General features: G+C 35.8%; 1 protein-coding gene across 1 annotated transcript; it reads right to left on the bottom strand.

Moving 5' to 3' along the window:
• Positions 1 to 2,135: 2,135 nt before the first annotated feature.
• On the bottom strand, positions 2,136 to 13,886 carry il4i1 (interleukin 4 induced 1). Its single transcript, XM_073817339.1, has 8 exons — positions 13,866 to 13,886; positions 12,103 to 12,208; positions 7,037 to 7,257; positions 6,331 to 6,443; positions 5,356 to 5,557; positions 4,867 to 4,935; positions 4,630 to 4,766; positions 2,136 to 2,901 (listed from the first exon to the last, which is right to left on the bottom strand). Exons 1-8 carry the CDS (start codon positions 13,884 to 13,886, stop codon positions 2,136 to 2,138), a joined length of 1,635 nt encoding a protein of 544 aa, XP_073673440.1.
• Positions 13,887 to 17,013: the final 3,127 nt, after the last annotated feature.

The raw sequence follows: 17,013 nt of genomic DNA, 5'->3' as shown, positions 1-17,013 counted from the left end.
AATGCCGCCAGTGACCGGTGCGATGAAATTAACCGTTTCATGTAAAAATACTAATATACATCGATTAAAATACGTTCATATACTACAGTACTTATGTCATTTTAATATAGTCAGTGTTTTAAGCATTTTTACATTTTTTCCGAAACAATATCTCAAGGCATTACTAATTTAAAGAATATATTTCATCTGTGTTCTTTTTAATACGCCACCAGCCAAACGTTTTTTTTTTTTTGTCTCTTCTGCTCACTGAACCTGCATTTATTGATCCAAAGCAGGGCAAAACATTAAAAATGTGAAATATTCTTACTATTGAAATAATATATTTTACAAACTAATTTATTCCTGTGATTACTCATCGTTACTCCAGTCACATGATCCTTCAGAAATCATTTGCTGCTCAAAAAAACATTTTTTCAGGTTTCTTTGATGAGTATAACGTTCAGAAGAACAGTATTTATCTGAAATATACATTTTTTGTAACAAATGCATGTCTTTATCATCAGTTTTGATTAATGAATCCTTGCTAAATAAAACGATTCATTTCTGGTATAGTGGTGTTGTGTATAATGTTAGAAAAGCTAAAGATAAATGTAGATCTTTGGATCTTTCTATTCAACAAAGTATCCTGAAAAAAATGTACTCATTACAAAAGGAAATATCAGTTCCAATATCATTGGGAAAAGGTGAGGGAAAAGCAATAATCAAGAAGAAAGGTATTGAATTATGGCAGAAATGGTGGGAAGAAAACAAGAAGGGAAGAGGATACTATAAAGTACAAATGTCTGTCAGTATTAAAAATTATAAAGAAAAGAACAGGAGGGAAGAAATTTTAATAACAAGACTAAGAGTGGATCACACAGGACTGAATAGCACCTTGTTTTTAATGGGGAAAAGGCATAATAATAATAATTGTGAAAAATGTGGGGTTACAGAAAACACAGAACATGTTATTTTGCACTGTGCATTGCACAAATTAGAAAGGCGGGTACTTCAGGATAGGGTTCAGGAGGCAGGAAGAGAGTGGAATTTGATGGGGATACTGGGAACAGAAGGTGAGAGAGAAGGGATAAGGAACACTAGAGAGGCATTATTTACATTTCTTAAAAATACTGGATTAATAAGTAGAATTTAAGGCACAAAGACATGATGTTACACACTCCTGTACAGTAGGTGGCGGTATGCACCTTTAAGCTGGTTGCAATCCACCATAACCAAAAGAAAGAAAGAAAGAAAGAAAGTACTCTTGTCGGTCTTTGATGTTTAATGGATGTTTTCCCCTGGTGTTCCCGTGTCTACCTGTATTCCGTTGGATTTATTAAATATACGTCTTTTTATTACGTCGTTGTTTGTGTGTTCCTGCCTAATCCGTGACAGTATTGTTGTAGATGTTATGATTTAAAATTATAAAAACAAAATGTTTGAAACAAAATTATGAAACAATATTTATAAAATAACACATAATAAATACAAAATGCTTTATAACAAATAGTCAATTTTATTAATATATAACATTTAAAATTTGTCACATTCACTTAACTTGTAAATGAATAACAAGGGTGTGTAAATACAATTCAATCATTTCAACTGAAGAAAATATATATTAATGATGTTAATAATAAAATAAATACAGTACTAGAATTTTCAATAAGATAATACCAATTCAGTTAAAATAAAAATACAATGAATAAATGTCAAGTCTTGGCTTTGTGTACTTTAGGCGCAATGTTACATGATATGCTGACAGTTAGCTATAATTCAGGACAATGATTAATGATACATTGTATGGAGTGTCAAGATTCTTGCATAAGTGCTTAAACAATCACTAACATCTTATTTTTATTTACAGTTTTATAAAATATCAAACACCTCCAGAATGCCAAGAACATCCCTCAACGTAATCTACTCATTTCCTCTACAAGAGGGATTTTTTAAGAATTGATATTTTACAAATGTCATGGCAGTGGAAGTAACAAAGTCTGATATCCAGCATTTCAAGTCATATTTAGTAGTCTCTGAGAGTAGTCGGTCGAAACCTGGTGAAGAAAGAGCGCAAGAGGGTTAAATTTGATTTGGCAAATATATGTTTTTGGAAATGTGTGTAATGTGTTATTTAACATACCATCATGCTTTGTTTCCTACTTTGCATCGTTATTTATTTTATCAGAAGCTCTCAGAGCAGATTTGATGGCGGTTTCAATCCAGGCGTGAGGTCTGGCGGTGTGCTCTCCTGCAAAGTAAATCCTCCCCTCATTCTGGACTATAGACTTACTATAGTCTCTCATCTGGAATGGAGTGAAGATGGCAAAGGCACCATGACTGTAAGGATCCAGTCCCCACTTTTTCACAACACCTCCGGTGTGGAGCTGGCGGATGTGTTCTCCATGGATCTTCACCAGGTCATTCAACACCAGATCCATCAGTTCATTATCTTTTATGGTCTGCAGGAACGCAGCCTCATCAGACGAGGTGTAAGAAGCCAACACAGCCCCGCCTGCTGTCCCTGAGAAGTTATGACTGGGGTAGTGGATGAAACGTGATGGCAGATCCGTGATGCTTTTGCCACCCTGGATGCCTTCATTTTCCCAGAACCGTTTGCTGAAACTTAGCACTACTTTTGTGGAGCTGGAATAGTGCAGCGAGCGCAGTGCTTCCATCTTTTCGGCTGACAGAGAAGGCTTGAAGTCAATGAGGAGCGTTGCTTTGGCTGTGGCCGTCACCAACACATAATCGGCAGTAATGCTGGTCAGGGTGCCGTGGTCATGCCGGTCTTCGTACGTAACTGTTACATTGTCCTGTGTTTGACTGATGGCCTGGACTTTTGAGTGCTTAAGAATTGTGGCATTTAGCACACTGTAGAATGCATTAGAGAATGATTCAAAGCCGCCTATAAATTCAGAATACCTGAAAAAGAGCATTGATGTTTGGGATCAGTAAGATTTTTAATGTGTTTGAAAGAAGTCTCTTATGCTCATCAAAGTTCCATTTATTTGATCCAAAATACAGAAAAAAAGTAATGTTATGAAATATTATTGCAATTTAAAATACATTTTCTAACTTTAACTTATCATTTATTTCTGTGATGCAAAGCTGAATTTTCAAACTTCAGTGTCACATGATCCTTCAGAAATCATTCTAATATGCTGATTTATTATCAGTGTGGCAAACTGTGCTGCTTAATATTTTTAAAACCTATGATTCTTTGATGAATAAAAAGTTAAAAAAGAACAACATTTATTCAAAATACAAATCTTTTTTTCAAAGTTCTTTCTATCATTTTTAATAAATTTTATACATCCTTGCTGCATAAAAGTATTCATTTCTTTCAAAGAAAAAAACTTTGAACGGTAGTGTATGTTGTTAGAAAAAAAATCTATCAAAAAAGGTTTCAAAAAATAAAATAAAAAATTATCACAGGTTTCAAAAAAAAATTAAGCAGCACAACTCTTTTCAACTTTGATAATAATTCACAAATTGGAATAATTTCTGAAGAATCATTTGACATTGAAGACTGGAGTAATGATGCTGAAAAATCAGCTTTGCATCACAGAAATAAATTCAGTTTTAAAGAATATTCAAATAGAAAAACACTATTTTAAATTGCAATAATATTTTATTATATTACTGTTTTTTTTCTGTATTTTAATCAAATAAACGCAGACTTTATGAGCAGAAAAGGCCTCTTTAGTTTTTTTAAAAACGTTTGAACAGATAATTTGATATTTTAGCTGATATATACCATTGAAAAGTCTGAAGTAAGTACGATTTTTTTTTTAAAGAAATTAATAATTTCATATATCAAGGATCAAATTGAAATTAATTTGCAAGGAGCATAGCGTCACATTTATTAAAAACAACAGTAAAGACAAGCTAAAAAAAACTGGGGGAAAATCCTCAGACAAAAAAAATCTGCATATTAGAATGATTTCTGAATGATCATATGACTAATGATGCTAAAAATTCAGCTTTGCATCACAGGAATAAATATTATTTAAAGTATAGTAAAATAGAAAATCACTATTTTAAATTGCAATAATATTTTACAATATTAATTTTTTTTCTGTATTTTTATTCAAATAAACAAAGCCATGATGAGCAGAAAAGACTTCTTTAAAAGACATAAAAAAATCTTTCTGATCCCAAACTTTTGAACAGCAGTGTATTTTGAATATGTTTGACATCATTTGATATTTTTTGCTGATATATAGTACCATTTAAAAGTCTGGAGTAAATAAGATTTTTTTTAAAAGAAATCAATACTTTCATTTAGCAAGGATGCATTAAAATGATTTAAAACAACACTGAAGACATGCTGAAAATTTGGGGAAAACCGCCCCCCAAATTAGCATATTAGAATGATTTCTGAAGGAACATGTGACACTGAAAACTAATGAGTTAATGATGCTAAAAAATCAGCTTTGCCATCACAGGAATAAAATTACATTTCAAAATATATCTAAAGAGAAAACATTGATTTTAAATAGCAAAATATTATATATATTACTATATTTTGATCAAATTAATGCAGCCTTGGTGAGCAGAAGAGACTTTCATAAAAAATATTTTAAATTCCCAAACGTTTAAATGGTAGTTTACAGAGGATATTAGTTTTGGTCAACCGTAATATCTTACGTGTAATTGTCGTTTATATCCGACTGGATGTAGAGCATCTCAGTGAGGGCCGTGTAGAAGAAGCTGTTCTCATTCAGGAGATCACCAATCATTCGCAAAGCTCCTCTGCTCAAATTTCCCACGTTTACTAAATACTCCTGTTACAGATTGGATTTAGAGGCATGCTGCCATTAGTACCCATTTTAAAGCTTATTGTAAATGCTAATTAAATCTGATTACATATTACAGACTTCTTACCTTAACTGAGTATGAATCATATTTGTTCAACATTTTCTCACAGCCCATTTTCTGCACATCATCTCTTAACTAATAAAGATCAAAGAAAGAAAGAAACAATAAAATATAATTATTAAAATATTAGCAAATAAACAAATGCAAGGTAAGGAGGAAAGTATCTTTTGGTTGAATTCATATCATAAATTCATAACAGAAACATAATTAATTAACCTCATTTGTTCTCTCTTTAAATAAACAATTGGTTGACCAATTACAGTCAAGCCCAAAATTATTCATGTTATTCATATTCAATTATTCATAATTATTCATACTCCATAAAAGATGAATAATATTTTTTTTCCACAATGATGCCTCTTGTACATCATCTTATTATCTTTTGGGAGAAGCCTGTGTCATTTCCGGTCAAAAAAAACTTGCTGGTTGAATATACTACTGTATATATACTATATATATACTTTTTTAAAATAAGCTAAATGTCTTTTCACTCACCTTTCCTAAAGCCATGTCAAACAGTTCTCTGGCACTTTTCCCCTTCTCCCAGTCTTCTACAGGGTAGTTCAGAATGTCTGGATTCTGCTTTACGGCGTAGGTTTTATAACGAAATCCGTTTATAAAATAATAAGTGTTTTCGTCTTCCTGTTTAAATTTTCCAAACCCCAGGCCTAGCTTTTGTGCAAAATGCCTGAGAATCCTTGAAAGTGATATAATTGAAAAAAAGTTAATTAAAGAGACAGTTCACCCAAAAAATAAATTTCTGTCATTAATTCTGTCATCCTCATGTCATTCCTGTAAGACCTTTGTTTATCTTTGGAACACAAACTAAGATATATTTGATCAAATCCAAGAGCTTTCTGACCCTGCATAGACAGCAATGCAACTGACACATTCAAGGGCCAGAAAGGTAGTAAGGACATTGTTCAAATAGTCCATGAGAAATTGTTAAAGTTTTCTCATAGCTTCATAACATTACAGTTGAATCACTGACATTACATGGACTATTTTAACAATGTCCTTACTACCTTTCTGGGCCTTGAATGTGTCAGTTGCATTGCTGTCTATGCAGGGTCAGAAAGCTCTTTTAGATTTCATCAAAAATATCTATATTTGTTTTCTGAAGATGAACAAAAGTCTTACAGGTTTGGAACGAGGATGAGTAATTAATGACAGAATTTGCATTTTTGCATGCACTATCCCTTTAAGTTGTGGCCTGCCCCTCCACCTTCTGACCACCAGAGGTCATTGTCACTTGAGTAGCAGTCTTTGATAATATCAGTTTCACATTTTGGATTTCCTGTTGTCTTCCTCATGTTCTTCATTATGAATTCCACTATCAAATAAATCTCTGCACTATTATTCTTGTGATACAGTTTCACACTTATTGTTCCATCAACCCTCAGAAAATTACATGAGGTGAATATGAAATAGAATTTGACTCTCGAGGATAGAGATTAAAAAATAACTTACTTGTGGAAACTTGGGATCCTCATGGCACCGAGTTCAGCATACCAGCCTTCTTTTTTGTCCCTATGCGTTAGAATTCTTCCACCTATGCGCTCACTTGCCTCAATAATCGTCACCTATAAGAGCAGAGAAAAAAGAGCAGGCAAAAGCAGCAGACAACAGAATTAAAGGATACAATTATTATAATAATGACATAATTATAATACAAATAATGAATAAAAAGTAGTTAAGATTCTATGGAAAACACCTTACATAAAATTAAATCATGCCATGCTTCAGGGAAACATTTTCTAGGGACTTTCTCTGCTTCACCCACTTTATATAATCTTGATTGCTGTCATTTTCCTTTCCTAGCCATAAAAATGACTGATTTCCTCATGTGCTGTGTAAGTTGGGAAAAGCCAGGTCATGAGATTCAAGACGTCATTTTGGAACTAGCAGAAAGTTACTATGTTAGGCCACATCATGAATCTCAAGTGGAAGTGGTTAGAAGAATAACCAAGGCTATTAAAGTCTGGAGTCTGAAAGGGTTAAACAGATAACTGAACTAACTGGAACTAACTTCTAACTATAGAGACCTGATTTGCTTCAGACATTGTTTCTCTCGGTTTAGATGTGTTTAGAAAGCTCTTCCCATCTGTATATCCCATTTTAATGAGTCTGTTATGGTGTTAAATGTTGTTTTGTACTATGCATAGTGATATTAGACCTTGTGTCCCGCATCCTCCAGAAACTTGGCAGCAGTGAGTCCAGCAGCACCTGCCCCGACGATTACTACATGCTGAGGGTTCTTTGTTGGAGGAAGACCTTGTTCTGTTAGCTTCAGAAGGTAATCATAATCAGAGTCTTGTAGGCATTTTAAAAGAGGATCTTCTGTAGTTCCACCTGCATGGTAGATGAAAACCAAGACCACTACCAGCACTGCAGACACTGTTGAAAACAGACATTACAGAGTAAAATGGTCAAATAAATCAGTTATTGGCAGTTATGTTGAAAATATATTAGCCTAATGAAAATAATTAAGCTTTCATACATAGGCTAAACAGCATTAGGAATGTGAATTTTTGTCATCAAACTCGAATAGTTAACTCAATATTATCATTACAAAATGGATACAATACGCCTTTGGATAGTTTAATGTATTTCGTTACACTAAATCTGTAAAAATAGATCTCAAGGACTGCTTTGTTAGGCTAAGATGAAGGACTTTTCCATATTTATTTTTCACAGGTGTTTTACCCGTATTTTGAATTACTTTTTGCATTTAAGTCCTGTTTTAGGGTTAAAGAAATGTCCGTAAACTTACAGATAGGCTAATGTCCTGAGAGAAAATTTCTAGTTAGCAATTTCCAGTTTTATATTTACAGGCTGCACAACGTAAAATACGACACAATGCAGATAATATTGTTGATTTTGAATTTGATTTTAAGTGTTATAACCGTATTTTAATACACATTGGACTGTGTAGTGTTTAGAGCTGATGGAATTTAAACTGAGGAAAACTAAGACATTTAAAACGTTCCGTAAATTTAGCTAATGTACGGGTAATTTTCTGACAGGACATTATCCGCTTTTCTAAGAATTAGGTGAGGTTTTTTGACAACAGTTGCTATTAAAATTGCTATTAAATTTGCTAATATGGGACGTTTCTCAAAAGTTTTGCGTAAAGTCCACTTATTCTTCGACATTTGCTGCTACCTTTTAATAAGGTGTCGACATGTTCCTACTTTGTCCAATACATTCTAACGTCCTTTTTGGATGATTAAACAGCAGGAATGTTTTAAAAATGCCGCCTAAGCTAATTCACGTCTTAAAAAATATCCTGTAGACTAGTTCCGTTTTCCACCAAAATGATCCTGTTTTTCCATTTACTCAATACAGGAAGATTTCTCCACAAATGAAAGAGGTTTCGGTTTACTTTCTTTATAAATGAAAAACACATGGCATCTAGTCTTCTTTTAGTGTCCCTAGCATGTATGCATCAGCAAGTGATTCAGACAAAGCATTTTGACAAATCAAAAGCACATGTCACTTTAATACTCACAGTATTTACACAGGCTAAAGTTTTTAAACATTTTGAACTGAGCGTGCCAGAAGCCGGAGCGCCTCACGCACCTTCTCTTGCGTAAAGTGGAAAGCGAAACCTAGGCAAAACAGAATATGCAAAATGATGGAGACATTAGGGCAGCATAATTAATTGTTTGGTTAAAACCGTTATATAACAGTATAAATCACAGACGAATTCAAGCTATAAACATTCAAAATGATACTCACACAGTGCACTGGAATTATTGACTAGTACTCACCTTCATAATGAAAAATTGTTCAAAGTGGTCAGAGCTGTACTTAAGCACTATAGATTAAGAGTGTAACTGCTAAAGTTTAATTGACTGAAGAGACAGAGTAGATGGATAAAGTGTCTGGACAGGCTATTCCAGCTATAAATGTGTCTAATGAATCATGTGTGGGCTCCTTTATTCTGCAAGAAATATTTTCCCACACAGACTCAAGATTCAACCACACTGAACAAATTAGATTAGTGAGCTTTAGTATTCATTAACATACCTAATTTCCGCCAGAATCAATCACTTCTAACCACTCATTTATGAGTTTATGCTTCTGACTATCAGTAGGCAAGCAAATATAGCAAATTTCATATTTTAGTTTCTGCCACTTTAAGAAAGTTTAAAAACGTGTTTACTGTACAGGCAAATAAATCATACATCACTTACCAGATTATCCTGTTACACACTCTGACTGGTCTAGCCAGAATCTGGTCTGTTTTATAGTCTTCACCATGCAGAAACTGAAAGTAAGATTGGTGATGCTTTTAGCCACAAAGTTTCCAATGCTGTCATTCAAGATGTTGCAGCGTAAGAAAAAATAGGCCATTAAAGGGGAAGACATAGGAAGATATGGACATTTTTATACTCCTTATCACATATATTCCTTTTAACCGCAAAGTTCTGTAGATCAAAAGGCTGGTCACAATTGAATTCTTCCCTCTTATCACAGGACTTTTGCAGAAAAGCTGGAGCCTGAGTGAACATGTCAAGTCACATCTGCATGCATGAGCAGATTTTTTTCACTGTTATTGTTGTTATTATTATTTAAATAAATTAAAACTTTCAGAAAGGATGTTAAATTGATTATAAAATTATATTAAAGACTTAATCAAATATAAATGAAACATAAAACATATTTTTTAAATAAATGCTGCTCTTTTTAATGTTTTCCCTTACGAAAATTAACCATGGTTTTACTATAGTAAAACTGTAGTTAACCATGACTGTAGTAACCATGTTTTTTTGGTGCAGTTTTTTTGGTTTTAAAAAACCATGGTTCGGATACCATGGTTTTACTACGGTTATATTGTAGTAATACTATAGTAACCCTTGTCAAAAAATCCTATAGGATTCCAATAGGAATTCTCTACAGGATTCCAGTTAGAATTTCTATCATATTTTGGAGCCGTTCCTAAAGGATTCCATTAGGAATTGTCTTATAGGATTTTCTTATACAAGACATAATAATCCTGTAGCATAATTTCTACAGGATTTTTATGGGTTTTATTTTAAAGCACCTTTTAAGAATTTTGAAGAATCCTAACCTTACACTTTTGTATTTTTTATAACACTAATAGTTTAGTGTCTTGCAGTTTACTTTAACTCACCTCCAATAGGAATCCTCTACAGAATTCCAGTTAGAATTTCTATCATATTTTGGAACCGTTCCTATAGGATTTTGATGGGAATAGTGTTAGGATTCTTTTTTTTTGGGGGGGGGGGGGGGGGGGTGCTTTAAAATAAAACAGGATCCCATAAATATTCTGTAGGATAATTTCTACAGGATTTTAATGTCTTTTCCCATAAGAAAATCCTATAAGAAAATTCCTATTCCAATAACAATCCAGTACAAGTTTCTTATCAGAATCCTTTAGGATTCTTTGATAAGCAACATACAATGAACAACGTCTACATCAGGGTGATGTCAACAGTAAACTGAAAGTACTTTTTGTTAGCAAAACAAGAACAGTGGAAAAATGCACCTTCAGATAAAAGTTTCCATAAAGACATGAACAAGCATCCAATTAGATCCCATAAAAAATCCTTTAGGACTGATCCTACAGAATATTTATGTCTTATAAGAATATTCCTATAGAAATGGTTCCAAAATATGATAGAAATGTTTCTATGGGATTTTTATGGGATCAAATTGGATGCCTGTTCATGTCCTTTTTCCCCCTTTTTGTAATCTAAAGTGCACTTTTCCACTGTTTTTATTTTATTAACAAATAATACTTGCAGTTTGTCGTTTACATTACCTTGATGCAGCACACAGCTTTCGCGCAAACACACACACACACACACATGTTTGTTTTTGTGAATTGTGGGGACATTCCATAGACATAATGGATTTATACTGTACAAACGATATTTGCTATCACCCTACACCTTCCCTACACCTAAACCTAGCCCTCACAGGAGACTGTGCATATCTTTACATTCTCAAAAAAACTTATTCTGTATGATTTATAAGCCTTTTGAAAAGTGGGGACATGGGCAATGTCCTCATAAGTCACCCTCTCCTTGTAATACCTATGTCATACCCATGTTATTACACAAATTTGTGTCCTGATATGTCACAAAAACAAACACACACACACACACACAGAGAGAGAGAGAGAGAGAGAGAGAGAGAGAGAGAGAGTGAGAGTGTAATGCAATGCAAATACTACACTGGAGCACTTCTAGACTTGAGTAAGGGAGGTAGATATAAAACTTAGAGGACACCAGAAGTTGGAAAGAAAAATAACTCTTTACTGTGACAATAAATAAATGACATGAACAAAGAAAAAAAAGAACACATTGTAATCACACATTAGTGGATGAAGTTAGTGTAAATAGCCTCTGCCAACAACGTGTGCTATTTGCACTTAAAGTATAGTGACGCAACAAAGCTGTAAAGCACAACATTAATTGAAACAGCTACAATAGCAGAATAGTCACTACTCCAATATTTTATACTATGAAAATTAGTAGCATAAACAACATATAACGTTATGACTATCATTAATAATATCAGTTATACAGATTCATAGCTTTTGACACATAGCTGATGTGCTAATCAGCAGATACAATCAAACGCGAGTTCAACAACTCACATCAGTGAATCCTGAAAATAAAAAATAGCTTATCACAGGTTCCAAAAAATATTTAGGAGCACTGTTTCAACATTGAGAACAGGCTATTAGAATGATTTTTGAAAGATCATGTGACACTGAAGACTGGAGTAATGGTTGATGTAAATTCAGCTTTGCCACAGAATAGATGGGTGTTTCTCAATTCCAAGAATGCAAAGAATGGACTTGCATGGAGACCAGTCTTGCCATGATAACTTGAAAGAACAAACCTATCAATGTACACATATGAGCTGGCATGGCAACTGTTTTTATTTGACTGTAACATGCCGGAGGATGCTGCGCTTAAAGGCAACTCTGGATGTTGGGATTGTATGGCTTAATATAATGTAAATGATGTCTCTTATTGAAATATGTAATAGAAAACCCATTAAAGATTTATGTTATTTTGGACTATGGTGGGCGGCATTATTTCGATGATGTAAAATGGTTGCACTTGGTGAGCTTGCGCTACCTGTTGCAATTTTTACCACAGCACAACTCAGAAAAAAGAAATACTGATACGATACCACAGCTACTGAAAGAGCTTACAAGTGGTGAACGATATAAATGTAGGCTTAAACTAAATGCTGTACCACTGATTTTTCCCCACAAGGAGTCTAAACACCCCGGATAACGAGTGAAATCCGCACTGAGAAACTCGTTCACTAGCTGAATTCGTTCTGAGTTGTGGAAGAGATGCTGTTGCCATGGGATGAAACACAAATAATCAATGAGTTAATCAATCAGCATTTATTTATACAGCCCTTTACAACACTCAAGGTGAACCAAAGTGCTTTCCAATAAGAGTAGATTCAAAGACTGTAAAAAATATGGACGTAGTGTCTGAGATGTCACCCGTAGGTTTCTGAAGAGCGATTTTGAAGCTCATAGTGGGTGGGATTCGGCAGTCGCCATCTTGGAATCGTGTCATCGTGTGTCACCCCGCATAATCGGAAATGGGCAAAGAGACGTGGGTGGATCTGGTTGCTGAAACCACACTCACCTAGTACAACAGTGGTGACAGCAGCGGCAATCCCCCTGTCACTCAAGTGGCCACGCCCTTAATTAAGCAGAACTTTAAGGCTTAATATAACTTAAACGGATGAGTTATAAAAGAATTCACCCCCTCACAGTTGACATGAAGGGCAAAATGAGCTATATAGACCAAAACCACTTTTTGTACCAGGCTGTAAACATATTTTTTCTGCTGTAAAGTTGGGCATTTTAACATGGGGCGTCTATGGGATTGACTCCCTTTTGCAGCCAGTCTCTAGTGGCCAGTCGATGAATTGCAGTTAAAGAAACTTTAGTGTTTCAACAGAGAGAGCAGGAGGTTGACACTTGAGTAGAATAGAACACTAAAAACAGAAGTATAAACCAACAATAAAATAATAAACAAAAATGACATAAAATACAGAAACAACATTGCTAGGTATCAAAAGCCAGTCAGAATAAATATGTTTTAAGCCTAGTTTTAAAAACACTCTAATCAGTAACGGTGCCGCATATTGGGGGGAAGCTTGCTCCAGAGCATGGTCACCCCAATGTTTGTACCTTGACCTCAGGATTTCCAACCAAAGTTGATTTGTTGATCTCAGAGCCCTGTTTGACTGAGTTAGTTTTAATGCATTAGACTTTGGCCATTGAGAGCATTAAAAACAAATTAAAACAAATTGAAATTAACTCTAAATGAAACTGGAAGCCAGTGGAGCAAATAGAGAACTGGAGTGATATGCTCACGTCTACATGTGTTGGTTAAAAAACGGGCTGCAGCATACTGCACTTTTTTATTGTGTTACTCACTGTTGTTTGTTGCAGTGGTGTTCTGAAATGAGGAGGCAAAATGAAATCCTCAAATGTAAATTCATGTCCCAATCACATTTTCTTAATTTTCTTCTTTTCATAATTCTAGTCCATTATTCCGTTTTATATTTTTATATTACCAATCAATTTCTATTACATCAGATGGGAACAGGATCACAGATACACAGAGAGCGCGTGATAGCGAAATCGAAAGTGAACAACAAGCGCCTATTCAAACGCAATTTAAATAAATTATGGGTAACTGTTGCTGTCATGACAGATCTATTTCAGCTGCCACTATCAAAAGAGTCTTGTTTTGAGATACAATACAATTGCCTGACATCAAATATTTTTTGCTTGTTCAGCTGCCAGTGCTCATGACCCACCAATCTGCACATTTTACGTATCTCTTATCACCTCAGATGATCGTTCTATTCCACTGTAAAGGTGATGACATGTGCAACTTTTTTGTTGCTTGGGCACTTTCCCATTGAGAATGGGCAATAAATTTCTATCTGGATACTTTAGATCAGTCGTGGGCCCTGTGTCTCACCTGGCTACCCGTTGACGGCATCATTGCCTCAAAAAGTTGCCCCTCTATATCATCACCCAAAAAAAAAAAAAAAAAAAAAAAAAAAATCTGTCATTAATTACTCACACTCATGTTGTTCCAAATCCATAAGACCTTACTTTGTCTTCAGAACAAATATTGAAATCCGAAGGGTCCTACCATGTTCAAGGTCCAGAAGGGTATCAAGAACATTGACAAAATAGTCCATGTGTGGTTCACCCATAATTTTAGAAAGCTACAAGAAACAAAGAATCAATTGCAACACATTCAAATTCCTGTAATAAAGTCCCTGTTCTGTGGGATTTTGGTTTTTAGTTCTTGATGGTGACAGGATCCTGAGGACACTCTTGTGATGTATTGTCTTGTCTTTATGTGAGAGTGCTTCTTAGGCCATTTTTTGTGTGACTGCCTCACGTGTATTTTCATACTATCCCTTTAAGTTACAAGTAGACTTTCTGCCCTGATTTGAGTTCAAATGGAGCATATTTTATTCATTTAAAGGGTATTAAAGTGTGGAATTTTATTTTTTTACAGAGCTATATTATGTCACACTTCTCTAGTAAGTTAGTAAGACTAGTAAGTAAACTTCAACGGTTTTTCCGTGCTCAGGGAATAGTAAGCAATGAACACTGTTGGGACCCTGTCAATCAGAACACAGTTTATGGAGCTCTCTTTTAACAAGCTGATGATCTGAATCAGTTGCAAAATATGCAGAGTGGTGAAAATCCCTGTCCTATACCACCTGTAGATTGCCAGTGTGTTGGGTGCATAAACTCCTATATGAAATGATTGACATCTGCTGGCATCATATATTATTTAACTGAGCATTCAATAAACTGGGCACTGAATGTTCTTTTGTGGTCATATACATTTTTCTCACGAAAAGACTATTGTCTAGCAGACACTTACCCAGGCTAAAACGAAAGTGTGACAACCACATATCCTGCAGCAGACAAAACCACATATGCACCATGCTTGCATGTAAAAATGCCGTTTATGTCTGTCTTTATCATGAGCAAATGCTAAGTATTGTCTTTTTCTCTTTAGTCTCGTTATCTGGATAACTCAGAGGGGTCATTATGAGAGTGGTTGGAGACAAGAGAGATGAGATGTCTGAGAGACAAGTTCACAAATAAAGTATATTGTTTAAATTGTTACTGCCTTAAGTTATTATTTTGAAATAAATGTGAAATGCTTAAAAACAATTTATTATTATATTATATTATTATAGTAAAATAAACCCAACATGCAGTTTAAAAAAAATCTCTAGCCACATTCAGGCCTGATTACTGCCACACCTGTTCGCAATCAAGTAATCAGTTAAATAGGACCTGCCTGACAAATTAAAGTAGACCAAAAGATCCTCAAAAGCTACACATCATGTTGAGACCCAAAGAAATTCAGGAACAAATGAGAAAGAAAGTAATTGAGATCTATCAGTCTGGAAAAGATTATAAAGCCATTTCTAAAGATTTGGGACTGCAGCGAACCACAGTGAGAGTCATTATCCACAAATGGCAAAAACATGTAACAGTGGTGAACCTTCCCAGGAGTGGCCAGCCGACCAAAATTACCCCAAGAGCGCAGCAACAACTCATCCAAGAGGTCACAAAAGACCCCACAACAACATTTAAAGAACTGTAGGCTTCTCTTGCCTCAGTTAAGGTCAGTGTTCCTGACTCCACCATAAGAAAGAGACTGGGCAAAAATGGAGTTCCACGTCAAAAACCGCTGCTGAGCAAAAAGAACACAAAGGCTCGTCTCAGTTTTGCCAAAACGCATCTTGATGATCCCCAAGACTTCTGGGAAAATACTCTGTGGACTGACGAGACAAAAATTGAACTTTTTGGAAGGTGTGTGTCCCATTACATCTGGTGTAAAAGTAACACAGCATTTCAGAAAAAGAACATCATACCAACAGAAAATATGATGGTGATAGTGTGATGGTCTGAGGCTGTTTTGCTGCTTCTGGACCTGGAAGACTTGCTGTGATGAATGGAACCATGAATTCTGCTGTCTACCAAAAAATCCTGAAGGACAATTTCCGGCCATCTGTTCGTGACCTCAAGCTGAAGCGAACTGTCACGGATTGGCCAGGTTCTACTCCCTCACTCACTCAACGATCACAGTCACCTGATTACTAATCAGACGCACCTGAAACCAATCACCAGCACCACATATAAGCACACCACACACCTCACTCAGTGTCCGGGCTCGTTTGCACGAAGCGGACTCATTGTGTTTCTCTGTCGAGTTCACAAACTTCAAAGACATACTTACCTCGCTACTTACCTGTTGAAACTTACCTGTTGTCTCATTTGTTCCAGTACGAAGTCTGTTCTCTGTTCCAGTCAGCGGTGGTCAGCCATAAGCCAGTCTGTCTATCACCAACGGTGTGTGTGTGTGTGTGTGGGTCGGAGTCCTCCTCCCGTCGTTCCTGGAAAGGAAAGGATCTGTCTTCAGTATTCATCTCTAGTCATCGAATATCATACCTGGACTGTTTATACTTACCCGGTTCTGCACGTCATCTTATCCACAACGCTCTGCTGATAATAAACATTGTTATTCTTATCACTTACCTCTCTTGTTTGGTCTGCTTCCGTAACAGTTAGCCCGGACCAACACAGTATCAGCATGAGCAATCGGGACCCATTTCAAGAGCTGGTGGACTCACTCAGGAAGGTTTTGTTGGCTAGTCATGCCACCACTCCAACTTCAGTTCATCCCACCGCACCACCGGCACCCAGCACTTCTTCGGCTCCCGTCAACGTCCCTTCCAGTCCCATGGCCCGACCAGCGCCCTACTCTGGCGGGGCGGAGGAGTGCAGTGGATTCCTGTTACAATGTTCCTTAATATTCACAATGCAACCTGCTCTCTATCCCACAGATTCTTCGAAAATAGCCTTCATCACGTCTCTGCTTACCGGACCAGCTCTCAAATGGGCGGACACGTTATATCAACAGGCCGGGCCGGCAACCCATTCGATCCAGGCTTTCGTCGCTCATTTTAAAGAGGTTTTCGGACGTTCTGATGCAGAAGTATCCGCAGGAGAGCAATTGTATCATCTAAAGCAGGGAAGTATGACGACACAAGATTACTCCCTGCGTTTCCGCACTTTGGCCGCTGCCA

Source organism: Garra rufa, chromosome 14 (genome assembly GCF_049309525.1).
Source record: "Garra rufa chromosome 14, GarRuf1.0, whole genome shotgun sequence".
Taxonomy (NCBI): Eukaryota; Metazoa; Chordata; class Actinopteri; order Cypriniformes; family Cyprinidae; genus Garra; species Garra rufa.
This window is presented reverse-complemented; position numbering and strand designations above follow the sequence as displayed.

Excerpts from the sequence above, each read along its gene's own strand:
- il4i1 (XM_073817339.1), bottom strand. The coding sequence starts at position 13,886 with ATGCCGTCAACGGGTAGCCAG. Across the intron at positions 7,258-12,102 it reads CTTGTGGGGAAAAATCAGTG|TGTCTGCAGTGCTGGTAGTG; the intron begins GTACAGCATTTA and ends TGTTTTCAACAG. Across the intron at positions 6,444-7,036 it reads TGGAGGATGCGGGACACAAG|GTGACGATTATTGAGGCAAG; the intron begins GTCTAATATCAC and ends CTGCTCTTATAG.